The sequence below is a fragment of the Hypomesus transpacificus genome, chromosome 20 (assembly GCF_021917145.1).
Source record: "Hypomesus transpacificus isolate Combined female chromosome 20, fHypTra1, whole genome shotgun sequence".
Lineage (NCBI taxonomy): Eukaryota > Metazoa > Chordata > Actinopteri > Osmeriformes > Osmeridae > Hypomesus > Hypomesus transpacificus.
The window spans coordinates 350,594-367,105 of record NC_061079.1 but is presented as its reverse complement, the minus strand read 5'-3'; the positions used below and the strand labels follow the sequence as shown (position 1 = coordinate 367,105).

General features: G+C 49.6%; 1 protein-coding gene and 1 long non-coding RNA gene across 2 annotated transcripts in view; one reads left to right on the top strand and one right to left on the bottom strand.

Moving 5' to 3' along the window:
• jam3b (junctional adhesion molecule 3b) overlaps positions 1 to 16,512 on the bottom strand; it is a 28,736-nt gene that overhangs the window by 2,004 nt on the left and 10,220 nt on the right. Inside the window, exons 2-8 of the mRNA XM_047043272.1 lie at positions 3,136 to 3,204; positions 2,880 to 2,993; positions 2,466 to 2,618; positions 1,550 to 1,752; positions 894 to 993; positions 565 to 694; positions 119 to 173 (exon numbers count right to left, since the gene is read on the bottom strand). Coding sequence (XP_046899228.1) covers positions 119 to 173; positions 565 to 694; positions 894 to 993; positions 1,550 to 1,752; positions 2,466 to 2,618; positions 2,880 to 2,993; positions 3,136 to 3,204 — 824 coding nt within the window. The remainder of the gene's footprint in view (positions 1 to 118; positions 174 to 564; positions 695 to 893; positions 994 to 1,549; positions 1,753 to 2,465; positions 2,619 to 2,879; positions 2,994 to 3,135; positions 3,205 to 16,512) is intronic.
• LOC124482772 overlaps positions 8,677 to 16,512 on the top strand; it is a 41,435-nt gene continuing 33,599 nt past the window's right edge. Inside the window, exon 1 of the long non-coding RNA XR_006957769.1 lies at positions 8,677 to 14,401. This is a non-coding gene — a long non-coding RNA (uncharacterized LOC124482772). The remainder of the gene's footprint in view (positions 14,402 to 16,512) is intronic.

Here is a 16,512-nt window from a genome sequence, read left to right as displayed (position 1 = left end):
TTGTGTCCTAGCAGTGGACTTCAGTCAAGTGCTGTATAGCATTGTATAACAGGAACCTCTTAAACGCTTGGTGTTATAGATTACTGATAGACGCATGGTGTTATGTTTGTTTATCTACCTCGTCCTCTGTCCTGACGTAGTCCACACCGTCTCCTTTGGCAGGGGCCTTGTAACTGACAAACACAAACAAGATTAGCAGAACTGTCCTGCCTTGTAACTGACAAACACAAACAAGATTAGCAGAACTGTCCAGCTCCAGCCAGACCAGGAACTGCTTGTTGTGTGGCACTGAACATGTTAGATATGAGGACTCATGGCAACTATTTATCAAGACTTGGGCTACTCATCATTATGAAGACATCGGCATTCGGTCCTGAGGGCCAGTGAATAACTTCTTGCTAAATTCAAGAATCCCAGAACCTGACCTTTCCTTTTGACTCATTTAGAGCAGTCTTAGTGTTAAGAGCAGTTGACTGCACATCAAGAGGTCACAGGTTGGAATCCTTTCCTATATGTGGCTCTGGATAAAAATATCTGCTAAAAGATCATAGATATTCTACATACTTGTTTCCTGTCTGCTTCTGGCTGGCAAAGTATCCTCTCTTGTAGGCACAGCAGATCCCCACGGTGATGCAGAGCAGCACCACCACCACCACCAGCACCCCCAGGACGATCCCCGCTATGTTGATGTCGTCTGAGGAGAACAAGCATCTCTGTTACATCTTTGCTTCTGATCCTAAAATGTCAGTCCCGGCCACATGGCCATAGAGCAGCAGTACTGAATGCTTGTGATGCATAAGAGGATCAGTTTAGTCATCCGTACACAACCACGTATGGTCACAAATGGATTTCCTTTCATTTGTGTTGTGCGTGTGGTGATCTTCCAGACTTACAGACTTCCATGATCTGTGCGCTGCACTCGGAGTATCCTGCGTCGTTCTTCGCCCTGCAGTAATACTGCCCTGCATCCTCCTTCCTCACAACGCTGAATTTCTACAGACAAAACAGAGGAAACGCTGCTGTTTTCATCCTTCCTGTGTGAATGGACAGATATACAACCATGGAAACTGTAACTGGCTGGGTATGTTGGTGGTGAAGGGGAATCTGAATCTTTCTAAATCCTTCTAGAGGCATTTGACAATTATTTTGTTATCCACTTTGTTTTCTGTTAGCAGCCTGATATAGCCGTCCAGCCCCCCTCTACAGGACGCCTGGCTGTGGTTGGCAGTGTTTGCCTGAAAGGGTTTCAGTTTAGGCCTTTAGTTCACAGCTGGGTGTGACGGCCTGGAAGTCACAAGACTGACAGGCAAGCCAACCTTTCCAGAGGCCAGGGTGAAGGTTGACCGGGGCGGCCATGGGCGAGCCGCTGACTGCATCTCTCTGAGAGGAGGGGAGGTTTGAGGAATGTGCAAACGAGGACAGCAGATTCCCCTCGTGGCTCGAGCCCCCTCACACCATCAACTGTCTCCCCAAAATATCCTCCCTCCCCTGGGCGCCAGCCCCCCAGCGCCCCGCCCAGCCTCGACACTCCCCCAGCCCAAACACACACCAGGGTCCCTGTTTCAGAGTTGAGCACGTAGGACGAGTTGAAGAACTTGGGGCTGGTTTTGGGGTCATCGGGGATCTCCTCGTTGTTGTGGAACCACTGGTACTGAGACTTGGGGAAGCCCTCATCTTCCACGCAGCCCAGCTCCGCTGACTTTCCAACCGGCACGGACTTTGGCAGACTGCATTTGGGCACGACGGGCTTAACTGTGAAGAAAAAAGACATCCAGCGTTTTAATGTCAAACAAGATGCACGTCTCTTTGCTTCCCTGCCTGTGGCGCACTGTGGAAATGATGAAAACCTGGCTTGATGAATGTTGTAGTGACCTAGACAAGTATGTGTTTTCAGTCCCATGCCAAACACGCCTGCTACTTTCCATCTTTAGCACGTTAGCTATTTAGCAGGGATGCAGTTTCAGAGCTTCCACATTTAGCCCCAGAACACTCCTAAACAGCAGGGAGGGTCACCATCCTTGAGTGCCACCATGCCCACATGACCTAAAACTGTTTCATGTTCAGCATTTGAAGTGGAGACTACAAACGCTGATGCTTTGCAGGTGGCTCCTCACAGTTTTCCAGTCATCTTTGTAAGTGCTGTGATGTCCAATTTGAAAGCTAATTTACATCTGGCCAGAGGCTATGCATATTCATCTAAAGGCCCTAAACGTAGAATCTTATGTATGGCAGAGGTATGATTTATGGAAAAGTAATACAGTTCAACGCATGCCAATTTCATGAGCTTGTAGTTTGAGTCTCAGTCACTTGGAGAGTCTCCTGGCTGCCAGGAATCCTGGAATCAATAGCATTGGCGTACTCCATCACAGCGGAATTTATTACAATCAATATCTGATCCTGCTAAGGCATAGCGGGGGCTGATTCACATTAGTACATGAGGGAGGGAGGGGCGGATGTACACCTACCTCTGACTACCAGCTGGATGAGAATCTCATCGAAAGACTTCTGGTCGTTGGTGGCGGTGACTTCACAGCGATACTGCGCTGTGTCGGACCTGGTGGTGTTGATGATCACCAAAGTGGCCGGCTCCCGGATCCTGGCTCGGTTCTCCAAGTCTCCTGGAGGCACAAGTACCGTGAGGAGGAGGGCTGGAGCGACACACTGGTGTACAGCATCAACATTTGGTGCTGTATACTAAACGTTAAATTAGTTATTAAATGAACATTATTTCATCAGATGATGCCCATTTAGTCATTTAGAAGACGCTCTTATCCAGAGCGACGTACAGTATGTACAGGAACACACATGAAGAGGGTTATGTTTATCGTTCAGTGAAACACTTTTTCTTGAATGACTCGATGTTGATGAACGTGTGGTACCTGAGATCTTCTTCTCAAAGTAAACATAACTGGGTTCTCCGTTCTTGATCTTCTTCCACTCAATTCTGGGGTTTTTCGTTGAGATGGATTCTACTAAACAGGACAACTCAATCGCTGCAAGATAAAGACAATTTGGTTTAGAATTTCTTTTAAGGGTAGAGATCTGAAGACTCTCACCAAACAATTATTGTGTGCTTCTTCTGTGATGAAGGTCGTGTGTCTAGAGTTTACTGTCTTGTTATCCGCTGGCTCTTACATTCAAACTCGTTGGCCCACGGAGCTTTGTCGGTTGTTCTCAGAATCACTGCCAAGACCGTGAAAAAGTCTGCAAATCACAGAAGAAGAACTATGTCAGCCCATCCTCATGAATTCATCATGAATTCCATCATCATAAATTCCACAAAGTCAATAAACATCCAAACCCCTTCCCCCCAGGCTCTCTCCTCCTCCTCATCGCCACGGTGACAGGTTCCTCATTCCCTGCGTTCCAGCACATGGCTGGCTGAATGTGGTGCCGTCCGGTTTTAGAGTGGCTGGTCAGATGAATGTGGCGTTATGTAAGCGAGGGTGTGATCTCTAAGCATGCTGGGTAATAGCACAGGGTGCACGTGGCCATGTCTGTGTAAGCTCTTCCATGCTGGCAGCATAGCCTCTCAGACAGTTAGGCACTAGCTCTCTCTGCCTGTCTCTCTCTCTGCCTGTCTCTCTCTCTGCCTGTCTCTCTCTCTGCCTCTCTCTCTCTCTGCCTCTCTCTCTCTCTGCCTCTCTCTCTCTCTGCCTCTCTCTCTCTCTCTCTCTGCCTGTCTGTCTCTCTGCCTGTCTCTCTCTCTGCCTGTCTCTCTCTCTCTGCCTCTCTCTCTCTCTCTGCCTCTCTCTCTCTGCCTCTCTCTCTCTCTGCCTCTCTCTCTCTGCCTGTCTCTCTCTCTGCCTCTCTCTCTCTGCCTGTCTCTCTCTCTGCCTGTCTCTCTCTCTGCCTCTCTCTCTCTGCCTGTCTCTCTCTCTGCCTGTCTCTCTCCCAGCCTGGGTGACAGGGCTGCCCATGTGGCAGTAAGGGAGCATGGTCGCCCTCCGTGCCCAGCCCGCTGTGGCAGAGGGGTGGGGCTCACGCTCCACAGGCCGTGTTGTAGACGTACAGGTCAGCACTCAGAAACAGCTGTTCCTCAGCCCACTGCCCTGCTGCTCAGGCAGGGGGGGGAGGGGTCATGGGGAGGGTCAGCTGCGCTACAGAAAAACCTCACTGTTGCTTTTTCTACTGGCTGATCTCCACAGTTAAACCAGGACTCAAACTGAGAGCTGCATCCTGGTCACTTAAGACATCCTCTTAACCCCCCCCCCCCCTCCCCCCCGGGGACCATGGTGATATTGTAGCCCCTCCTCTCCCGTCTGAGGTCATAAATCAAAGTGTGGGGCCTTCAGAAACCCCACAGCTCATGTGGAGCTGCAGACCGGCTTCACCACGGCCCCCGCTGACACCGTGAATGAGCTGAGCACCACACGTCTGCTCATACCGCCACGCTAGTCAAACCCAAACAGACAGGTCTGTCTGGAGGCATAAGGACGTCTAAACTCTGAGCCTCCATCCACCAGCCCTCATCAGAAGAGATGGTGTGTTATCCGTCTCGCTCTCTGCTAAGTCAAGGGCAGTGAGTGTTGGTGTTGAGTCAGGTCTTGACCCAGTGTTCCTGCTCGTCACAGGGCGTGGGGGCGGTCTGGGGGCTGCACCTGGAGCAGACAGTCCTGTAAGCAGCTTAACCAGTCTAAGACAATTACAACACAGCTTGTGTTTTCCTGCTGTCGGCGGTTTAAACACCTCACCAAGACTGACGCCATGTTGTTGGATCCCTTCTACCTCGTTCTGAGATTAAACTTTGACTCCTAGGTTCTCTGAAACGTGATACTTCCCTTGTTTGCTATGAATCTTTGCACTTCGGATCTTTGGAAAGGTGTTTTGAAGTACTCTTTAGATGTTATGTTTTATACAGTACTATTTTGGGAGCTGAGAGTAAGTGACAATATTGAAAAAAAAATAATATATATATATTAAGAATAATTAAAAACATGTCAGTTAGGTGACAGTCAAAACCAAAGTCTGATGTGATCTTGCTTAATATCAGGAGACAGGCTGAGAGGAGGAGAAGTCTGTGTGTAGAGCAAGGTGGTGAGGTGGAAATAACAACTGAAGAAGAAGATTCTCTGGCTGGTTGGGAAACTTGCTAATGTTTCTGACAAGCCTTGAAGCTGAGGGTGGTGTCAAACTGTCTGCTTCAAATGTCAATTCTCTCCTCTTGATTAGAGGAGTCAGCGAAGGAAGGAGATTCTCCACTGAGGGATGTCATGAGTAATATGAGCAGGATCTGAACTGTGGAATTTCTGCCTACTGCCTACCTGTGCCTGCATCAGGTAAGGTAAAGCTCATTTAGTGCATTGCTTACTGTTCTGGTGAACAGATGATCCAATCTTTAGGACATGCATTGAAAACAGATGTCAGTGTTTCCACTGTGTTCAGTGATGTACTAGGTAAGTCTGTAAGACAAAGACACTGTACAGGTCAAGAGAAACATGAACTATTGGACCACATGCAGGTCAGGAACTACTACACCACAACAAGATTGTCATTTATACAGATTTAAATTCACCTTTTTTGTTAGGTGTGTTAAAGGTTACTACAGTAGACAGGAGCATACTAATCTTGCCAGTAACTCATCCAGCCCTCCACCAGCTCCTGAACTGGGGCTTTAAACAGCGGCCTGTCCACAGGAAGCGTGAGTTCCTCCTGGTTTCCCTGTGCTGCCAGCAGCACCCAGCCGAGGTAAACACAGACGCCTGATTGGCTCCCAGGTTCCGGGTAAACTCTGTATCCTCTTAACGTTAACATCCTGCTTGTGTTTTGCAGGGTGACAGATGGAGCGTTCCTGACAATGGGAAACAGCAGCAGTGGCATGGCGAGCGACGATGCTGTGAGACCCTGAGAGAGCTGACCCGGCTGCAGGAAGGAACGCTGCAGTGAGGCAGGTGTCTCCCCTCTCTCTTCCCCTCTGTCCTCACATCCTGTCATGGTGTCATCCTGTCATGCTGTCATCCTGCTCTCTCTCTCTCTCTCTCTCCCATGGGGGGTATCAGAGGTCCTGACCTTGTCCTGGTCTGAGTCTAATCCTGACCCTGACACCTGCATCTGTCTGATGAGAGCTTGGGTGTGTCTCCTCCCCCTGCCTCTTCTCCCTGCCTCTTCCCCCTGCCTCTTCTCCCTGCCTCCTCCCCCTGTCTCCTCTCCCTGCCTCTTCCCCCTGCCTCCTCTCCCTGCCTCTTCCCCCTGCCTCCTCTCCCTGTCTCCTCTCCCTGCCTCCTCCCCCTGCCTCTTCTCCCTGCCTCCTCCCCCTGTCTCCTCTCCCTGCCTCTTCCCCCTGCCTCCTCTCCCTGCCTCCTCTCCCTGCCTCCTCCCCCTGCCTCTTCTCCCTGCCTCCTCCCCCTGTCTCCTCTCCCTGCCTCTTCCCCCTGCCTCCTCTCCCTGCCTCCTCTCCCTGCCTCCTCCCCCTGCCTCTTCTCCCTGCCTCCTCCCCCTGTCTCCTCTCCCTGCCTCTTCCCCCTGCCTCTTCTCCCTGCCTCCTCCCCCTGCCTCCTCCCCCTGTCTCCTCTCCCTGTCTCCTCTCCCTGTCTCCTCTCCCTGCCTCTTCCCCCTGCCTCCTCCCCCTGCCTCTTCTCCCTGCCTCCTCCCCCTGCCTCCTCCCCCTGCCTCCTCCCCCTGCCTCCTCTCCCTGCCTCCTCCCCCTGCCTCCTCCCCCTGCCTCTTCTCCCTGCCTCCTCTCCCTGCCTCTTCCCCCTGTCTCCTCTCCCTGCCTCTTCCCCCTGCCTCCTCCCCCTGCCTCCTCTCCCTGCCTCTTCTCCCTGCCTCTTCCCCCTGCCTCCTCCCCTTGCCTCTTCTCCCTGCCTCCTCCCCCTGCCTCCTCCCCCTGTCTCCTCTCCCTGCCTCTTCCCCCTGCCTCCTCCCCCTGCCTCTTCTCCCTGCCTCCTCCCCCTGCCTCCTCTCCTGCCTCCTCTCCTCCCAGGGTGCAGCTGGCTCCACACTGCATCCAGTCTCCTCTAATCTCCTGCCTCTTCTGTGGGCCTGGCTTGTTTCTTGTTTTCTTGGTTAATCTCAGAGTGATGCTCTGATAGCTTCCCAGAGATCCATCAGACAGTAGACACACCTGGAGATGGGAGGATTACCTTCCCAGAACACAGAGCCCATCAGGGGATCACAGATGTGGACTGAAGTTGATGTCTGGAGAACTGATTAAAGCATTTGAGGTTATTGCTTTATTTTTTATCATGTTTTAAACTTGAGACATTTATGTATTCAGTATTTCCCCTGTCTGTTATTGAGAAGAACAGACTGTGTTCTCCCAGTTCGGATTCTAGAGAGAGAGACCAGCCCAGTAGGAAAACAAACATTCTCAAGATCACCACCGCCTCTCTATTTACCATCTTTAAATCTACCATTCTGTTTTCAGCTTGGCTGAAAATCACACATCATCCATGATCACAAGCTCACATCCTCCATGATCACAAGCTCACATCATCCATGATCACAAGCGAAGGTTTGGTTGCTGCTCTGAATCTGAGAATAATCTGCAGTTAAGTGTAGCATTAACAAAACATTCAGCACATTTGTTCAGTCAGTAGAATATAATTAAGGACGATCCTATTCCTTGTTCTTTTTTAAACGCTGCATGGATTCAGTTCCCTGTGGAACAGCAGAGGTGACCATAGGGCTGGTCATTACCCTCCCTGGTTCAGCAGCTACAATTATATTCTTGTTTATTCCTGCACTGATATTGATTGGATGGTGAATCCAATATTCCAGGTAGACTGAACTGCCATACCATATATTTAGTAGTTTTTCTGTTGAATGTCCACTTCCTTTGGGCAGTGTTGTGTTCTGGCTTTCATACTGAACTCTCTTATGAACCCTCACGACCATGCAGTGACATAACTGATGTGATGTGTTGGTTTTTGTATCTCAGATTCTACAACTTGCAACTCTGGTATTGCTAAGCTTCTCTGTGTGAATAGTGTCAAACTGGACACTTAACAGCACCATGTTTTTTGACCTCTTTCTATTTCCTCTCACACAACCAACTCTCTCTCACACACACATACTCTCACACAACCAACTCTCTCTCACTCACACACACACTCTCACACAACCAACTCTCTCTCACTCACACACACACACTCTCACACAACCAACTCTCTCTCACTCACACACACACTCTCACACAACCAACTCTCTCTCACTCACACAGACATTCTCACACAACTCTCTCTCTCTCACTCACCCCACAGTCTGCCACACACACACAGACCACTTTACAGCTAAATGATTAGTGTCAGATTCCAAACAAACCACTCTAAAATGCTCCAGAGTCAATAGAAATACAGAAATCTATGAATGTTTTTCTCTATCGACCACCACAGAATCATGTGACAAACCTGTCTTTGTCCGACTTCCTGTCAAGGAGAAAGTAGCAAAAAAAAACATGTTAGTCTTCTGTGAAAATAACAGCCAGGACAGTAGGAGGGGCAGGACAGTAAGAGAGGCAGGACAGTAGGAGAGGCAGGACAGTAGGAGAGGCAGGACAGTAAGAGAGGCAGGACAGTAGGAGAGGCAGGACAGTAGGAGAGGCAGGACAGTAGGAGAGTCAGGACAGTAAGAGAGGCAGGACAGTAGGAGAGGCAGGACAGTAGGAGAGGCAGGACAGTAGGAGAGGCAGGACAGTAAGAGAGGCAGGACAGTAAGAGAGGCAGGACAGCAGGAGAGGCAGGACAGTAGGAGAGGCAGGACAGTAGGAGAGGCAGGACAGTAAGAGAGGCAGGACTGTAGGGCTGAAAGGTGCTCAGCTTGTGTTGCTGCAGCTGTGCCCCGTCACCAAGATCATCGACCTGCTGGAGGTCAGTCTCAACACATGACTTGTCAGGTCCAAAATCCAGATTTCAACTGTTTTTGTATCATTCCGTTCCAGAAGTCTCCCCATTGTGAGTGATGACATAGATTATGAAGAGCTCAGTGGAGCGTCTTTACGTAAGTACAGAAGATTAACACGACTTCTCCTCTAATGATATAAGACCATATGAAAAGTCATTTTCTAGATTTGTCTAAATCTCTTTTCTGAAGTGGCTTGGGAAATCACGAAAACACAACTTCTAGCCTTCAGTGTGGCACAGATAACTTTGTGTTTCTATGAAACTCCTCCGATATGAAAGAAGTGAAGGATGAGCTAGGATCAGGCTGCTGAGGGGGTCGTGGTGACACTGAGCATGCTCAGAACACTCTGGAGGGGGAGTCACCTGGTTACCAGGAAGCTGGTGTTGCTAGTGGTTACTGGGATGGTAGAGGCTGCATTGAATGACTGAGAGCCAGTTGATCGTCATCGCATGCAACTGAAGATTTAAAGATCAGCTGTTATTGTAGGTGTGAGGCATTGTTTAAACCAGCGCTGAGTTTGTAATGAAAGACCAGCTGACTCTGTGAGCAAGTGGGTACTCAGCTGACTCTGTGAGGTAGTGGGTACTCAGCTGACTCTGTGAGGTAGTGGGTACTCAGCTGACTCTGTGAGGTAGTGGGTACACCAGCTGACTCTGTGAGGTAGTGGGTACTCAGCTAACTCTGTGAGGTAGTGGGTACTCAGCTAACTCTGTGAGGTAGTGGGTACTCAGCTAACTCTGTGAGGTAGTGGGTACTCAGCTGACTCTGTGAGGTAGTGGGTACACCAGCTGACTCTGTGAGGTAGTGGGTACTCAGCTAACTCTGTGAGGTAGTGGGTACTCAGCTAACTCTGTGAGGTAGTGGGTACTCAGCTGACTCTGTGAGGTAGTGGGTACTCAGCTGACTCTGTGAGGTAGTGGGTACTCAGCTGACTCTGTGAGGTAGTGGGTACTCAGCTGACTCTGTGAGGTAGTGGGTACTCAGCTGACTCTGTGAGGTAGTGGGTACTCAGCTGACTCTGTGAGGTAGTGGGTACTCAGCTGACTCTGTGAGGTAGTGGGTACTCAGCTGACTCTGTGAGGTAGTGGGTACTCAGCTGACTCTGTGAGGTAGTGGGTACTCAGCTGACTCTGTGAGGAAGTGGGTACCCCAGCTGACTCTGTGTGTGAGGTAGTTTCTCAGCCCACAGTTTAGAATCGACAGGAGACACTTTGTAGTCCTCCCTCATTCCATCAGGCTAAAAATAGATGAGATGAAGCAGAGATAACACAAGTCCCTGAAGAGACCACCTCACACTGCTCCCCTTCAGAGCACACCACGCTCTGCGTACCCACTGCAACATCCCTTCAGTCTTACATGACACACACTGGAAAGTTACACACAAGAGTAAGATGCATGATGTGGGGAAGGGAGAATGGCCTGCAGTGTGTGGTGTGTCCGTTTGGGATTAGATTCTTAAGTCCTCCGCTGAACCTTCTGTCTGCACTATATGAACGTCTCTTGGGAGAAAAGAGTAAGCAGACTCAAGCAGAATGATTGATATGTAGATGGTAGGAGTAGAGAAAGAGAAAGCTTTCTGATCTGCTGTGGGTCCCACACCAGGTCCCAGACAAGCCAGGGAGAGGGGTGAGGTGGGGGGTGAGGTGGGGGGTGAGGGTGAGAGGAGGGGACTGACGGTGTGACAGAGTGCCTGAGAGCCTGTCAGACTTCGTCAGCATTAGTCTGCATCTGGCTGGGCCCTGTCCTCCAGCGAACATCCACAGCGCCGGTCCACGAGAACCCTCCCAGTCACCTGAGCAACCCTACACTTCCCCCTAGCTAGCATGGCACTCTGCACCTCCCCCTAGCTAGCATGGCACCCTGCACCTCTGACTAGCTAGCATGGCACGCTAAACCTCCCCCTAGCTAGCATGGCACGCTGCACCTCCCCCTAGCTAGCATGGCACCCTGCACCTCCCCCCAGCTAACATGGCACCCTGCACCTCTGACTAGCTAACATGGCACCCTGCAATTCCCCCTAGCTAGCATGGCACTCTGCACCTCCCCCTAGCTAGCATGGCACGCTGCACCTCCCCCTAGCTAGCATGGCACCCTGCACCTCTGACTAGCTAGCATGGCACGCTGCACCTCCCCCTAGCTAGCATGGCACGCTGCACCTCTCCCTAGCTAGCATGGCACCCTCCCCCCAGCTAGCATGGCACCCTACACCTCTGACTAGCTAGCATGGAACGCTGCACCTCCCCCTAGCTAGCATGGCACCCTGCACTTCCCCCTAGCTAGCATGGCACCCTGCACTTCCCCCTAGCTAGCATGGCACGCTGCACCTCTGACTAGCTAGCATGGCACGCTGCACCTCCCCCTAGTTAGCATGGCACGCTGCACCTCCCCCTAGCTAGCATGGCACGCTGCACCTCTGACTAGCTAGCATGGTACGCTGCACCTCTGACTCGCTAGCATGGCACGCTGCACCTCTGACTAGCATGGCACGCTGCACCTCTGACTAGCTAGCATGGCACGCTGCACCTCTGACTAGCATGATAGCAGGCTTCCAGTTCCTCACACCTCAGCATTACTGTGGAATACGAGATGTGATCTGCACATGACATGTGAAGTGCTTTTGAAAGTGTTTTCTAAATAGTCTGAGCAGATCACCCTCAATTACACTCATGCCAAACAATCCTGCCTTTATTATGCAACTGTTCTGTGTCTGAATTAGTCCCAGGTTCTTTAGCTGTTGGTTCTCATGCTCAGGGTCTCACCCTCCTGTCTGCTAATGGAGACCTTTGTTTAGTGACACACATTTGAGTCTCTCGTAGAGGGGATGAATGCTAAATAAACAATTAGGATGGAGCCTATTGTGTCTCAGGAATGATGACATTCCAGATATGACTATTATAGAAGCTGATTATCGTTACATCCTACTGACTCGGATGAGAAGGCAATAATGGGACACTGTAAACAGGACAGGCATCAGGGATGTTGAATCACAACAGAACAGTTCTGGTATGGCCATATCTCGGTTATTTTCTGTGTGTGAAAACTGAACGTTAAGAATGTAAATATGCTGGGATAATTTAATGCTCCATTGACTCCCTGTGACGTGTTATGATGGATCTAGAACACCAGCACTGTGTTCACCAGATATAAAACCCGCCAAATAAATTCAAGACTGTGAGATTTACAGATGTTTGGAACTATTCCGCTAAAACTGATGTAAATAAATCTAACCCTAACTGTCAAATTCACAGCCACAAATTTAGTTTTCTTATTGTTGTATTTTTCCATCGTATACAGTTGTGAAGAGCTACAGTAGTTATGTGTGCAGGTATGGTTTAAATAGCCGCTGTGATCGGAATGCACACCGTTTAACAACCTCTTACACACAAGTATGCCGCTAAACCCAAAGGCAACAAGGAATCAGCAAGCAGGACTGATACGATATAATCAACAAATCTTACATTTCAATCTTTAAATAATCTTTGCCTGTAGCAGCTATCTAAATATTTATACCTGGGGCAGACATTTGCACAGATATGTAGGGAAAGTATTAGTATAGTGGTGTAGCAAAAGGCCTTATTACCGATCATAAATAATGAGCCAAAGATGAAACTGATATGTAGCGAGTTTTAGTATCAGTGCTGACATTTAGTGATACAGGTTAGTAATGATGCAAGCGGGTGTCCGAGGCAGCGGGCTGGTGAGTTATTCCCCACGAGGGTGAGAACAGGTTAGCCTTCGAGAGGCATAAGCGGTATTTATAGAGGCTGTCAGCGCGGACCGAGGTCCCTAGCGCCTGCTAATTGTGCTCTCAGGTAAAGCAGGGCTGCAGAATCTCCTGCTGCATCACAGCCAGCGCTGCCTCGACCCTCCTCACTAACAACATCCGTCGGTAGCTTGTTTCTCAAACCCGCTGGGTCGTCCCCGGGTCGTCTTCATTGAGAACGATGCTGAAAACGCCTCCTTTAAAAGCCAACTGCGGCAGGAAGCAGATTACTGGAAGGGCGTCTTCCTCCTGACGCAGCACTCTGACACGCCAACATACCAGACCAGCCTCACACCCACTCGACAACATCAATTGGGGGGCTCCACTGTGAAGGCTTACAGAGATCTAGGGGCTCAATTCAGCTCAACACAGAGAGTTTTGGCTGGTAGACCAAGTCAATCCTGAGCTTGAATCTGCTACCATGAAAATCTGTGTTAAATTGCATCACACTCTGTGCCAGAATTAGCTGCTCACTGTACTGTGCACAGATGGCAGAGGCTGTGCACCCTGCGAATGCCTCGCATTCCCATCCAGCCAGACTGCCCCTTCCTTAATCCTAATTAGGAATGTAATTTCCACCCCAGCCCTTTCCAAGTGTGATGAAAGGCCTGTAGTTGTTGGATAGAGAGTATGACGAGAAGCATTCAGTGAATCTTTTTCTTTTTTTCCTGTATGTGAAATACTATGATTACTAAAACAACCCAAGATATAGTAACTGCGGTGAGTTATTTCTCATGGGGGTTTTTATGTTGTTCATATAGTAAACCCTGCTGGTGCTCTGTTCTGTAATACGTTTATGTTTAGGTTAAACCTCCAGTAGTGAAAGCTACATTATAAATATCCTCATCCTATATCCAAAGCTTTAAGCCCATCCCTGCGTCACAACCTACACCTCCTCCTTCATCTCTGCATGGCTGATATGAACATGTCCATACTGCCCTCCTCACCACACAAATCCTTCATAATTCCCCTCGAGATCAAAAGACACATCTCCACTCGAGCGCTTTGTTGTCAGTTAAATCTGAACGCTATTCATGTTCACAACAACCCCACCGGTACAGTCCAACCTGCTGCCGTGCTGGCCGTGCAGTGGGACAGAGGCTCAGCCATTGTAGCCTGGGCTGTGGTGATAAGCAGCCATTGTTAAGTGTGTGGCTGGACGTCAGAAAGCAGTGAGGTAAGGCTTGTCTGACAGCTGAATAATAACACCACACTGCTAGCAGAGCCATGTTGACTTAGCACGAGCAAAAGCCTTAATCCGACCCACTTCCTGCAACAAACGATGGTCATTTCCTCTGCTGAAAATGGCAGCAAGTCTCCTGTGCCAGTCCCTTTGGGGCCATGCGGGACAGCCAGCACGGTGGGTTGTTTACAGCCTTTTTATCTCCTTATTTAGGTCGTCGTGAACAATAATCATGTTGGTTGTTGTACACATGCCAGTTCCCTGAGACATGTTCCAGGACCGGAGCTGGTCCTTGTTCTGCAGCCACACAGCTGTGGGGTCGGCAGCCTGGACTAGGAGCGGAGCTGGACGCTCCCAAAGCTTATGAAGTCTCCATAATAGGGCCTCCCGACTGCATTCAGTCCAGTCATCAAGATGTTATCTGCTCTAGAACAGCAGCACAAACCCAGAGCTCCTATTGTGCTGCGCTCCAGCATGGCCCCCCCACAGCCTGGATGATTCACTGGCCTTTGTTTGCACTTCTGAACAACAAAAGCCAACTTGTGCAGCAACTCTGAAGGCGAGGACTGGTCATAAACTGTCTGGCAAATGATTCTCTTATGTACTCTATTAAGGTTAGTGAAAATACTTTCAGCCCTTCACATGCTGTTTTCTAATTGCACAATAATTGTTTTTATCAATTTGAAATTGATTTCAGGATATAGTTGAGGGGCCTTAGAATTCGCAGGGTTAACCCTTCGCTGGTTTCTCTGTCTCCTTTCTTGGTTTTCATTATCGATGTTGACCAGAGAATGGCTCCATCTCTCCTGTCTCCAGCACTGTAGCATCTGTAGGGCCTGGGTCCACACACTGCAGTCTGTCTGGGTCCACACACTGCAGTCTGTCTGGGTCTGCACATTGCAGTCTGTCTGGGTCCGCACACTGCAGTCTGTCTGGGTCCGCACACTGCAGTCTGGGTCCACACACTGCAGTCTGTCTGGGTCTACACACTGCAGTCTGTCTGGCTCTACACACTGCAGTCTGTCTGGGTCCACACACTGCAGTCTGTCTGGGTCTACACACTGCAGTCTGTCTGGCTCTACACACTGCAGTCTGTCTGGGTCCACACACTGCAGTCTGTCTGGGTCCACACACTGCAGTCTGTCTGGGTCTGCACACTGAAGTCTGGGTACGCACACTGTAGTCTGTCTGGGTCCGCACACTGCAGTCTGTCTGGGTCTACACACTGCAGTCTGTCTGGGTCTGCACAGTGCAGTCTGTTTGTGTCTACACACTGCAGTCTGTCTGGGTCTGCACACCGCAGTCAGTCTGGGTCTGCACACTGCAGTCTGTTTGGGTCCGCACACTGTCTGGGCCTATAAGCTCTGACTTTCAATAACATTAGTTTAGCATGCAGGCGACGCAAATCCGAGCTCTATAGCAACCAAGGGAATAATGAGCCGGCCCTAACCTTTGCTTTCACTGGTGATTCCAGAGCAGTGATGTACAGCCAAGCTAGAGCCTTAAATCAAGGTGACCAACCCCTATTACTCCATGAATAGCCTTTGGAAAATGATAGTCAGTTACGCAAGACTGTATAGAGAAGCCATGAGCTGGGAGGGTGACATGTGGGTTACGCTTATTGTTAATGTGGAATGCTGCGTTTTAATTGGCTGACTTCTTGACTTATCTTCTCCAAAGGAAGCTCCCTTGTAGTGGTCCTGCTGCCCAGGCAGAATCATGTCTAAAGCAGCATTATAAAAAGCATCAATTGGAGAAACACAGTAACAACTTAGTAATTCAATGGTGTTGAGTGTTGGTGGTATATTACAACAGTGTAAGCAGGCTCTATGTTGTTCTTCTAGGAGTTTCTATGAGGTCTTGGTAGTTCATGTCACCTTAAAGCGCCTGCCAAACCTTTTTTGCAAAGCTGTGGGAAAAATTTCAGAGCCACAACTGTTTGTGCTTCGTAAGCCATTCTGGAGCAGCGTGCCGCACGGAGGAGGACTGGAGAATGTTAGCTGAACACACGTCTGTGAATCTGGGGGGGGAACAGCTTTCACAGGTGAACCCCTGTTCTGATTGGCCCGGGGGTCACATGTCACAAGCCTTCACATTCCTCCCATAGTGGCTTCAAAAGAGAGAGTCTCTGCCTTCACACAGCCTACAAGCACAACATTCCCAGTTGTGTTCACTGGCTTCCTGAACTGGCCTTTGTCTAACAACAAGACTTGTTAGAGTGAACTTCCCAAAAAGTCATTTTATAAAATCTAATTGTGAAGTGGCAGATCAATTCTATCCAACCTTAGCAATGTGTAGCATCTACAAAGGAAAAATATAATAAGCTATCAAAGTGGGCCTTGTATTCAGATAGTTGTTTACATGACTGACAAAACAAGAGGCCTTCTTCTTAGAGCAGACAAATGATTCAGCACTTTCCACTTGGCCTGACACGGTACATAAATGAGAATAAATAAAAATCCTTTCCAACTGCAGGATCCCTATGCTCGTCTTTTTCCAAAAAAGGATAGAGACATCAAATGTGATTCCCGAGGAGAGTGAGTGACTAGGAGAGCATGTGTGAAAGCAGACTGCAGACTCACATAGTTAGCATAAGCTGGCTGAGTGCTGGGGACAGGGAATGTAGCTCAGCAACAGATGGAGAGGGCTGGGGGGTGGCATACAGGCCAGTTACCCCCGCTCTTATCACCTGCTTGGGGGAGGAAGGGGAAGGGGGAGGGGACTC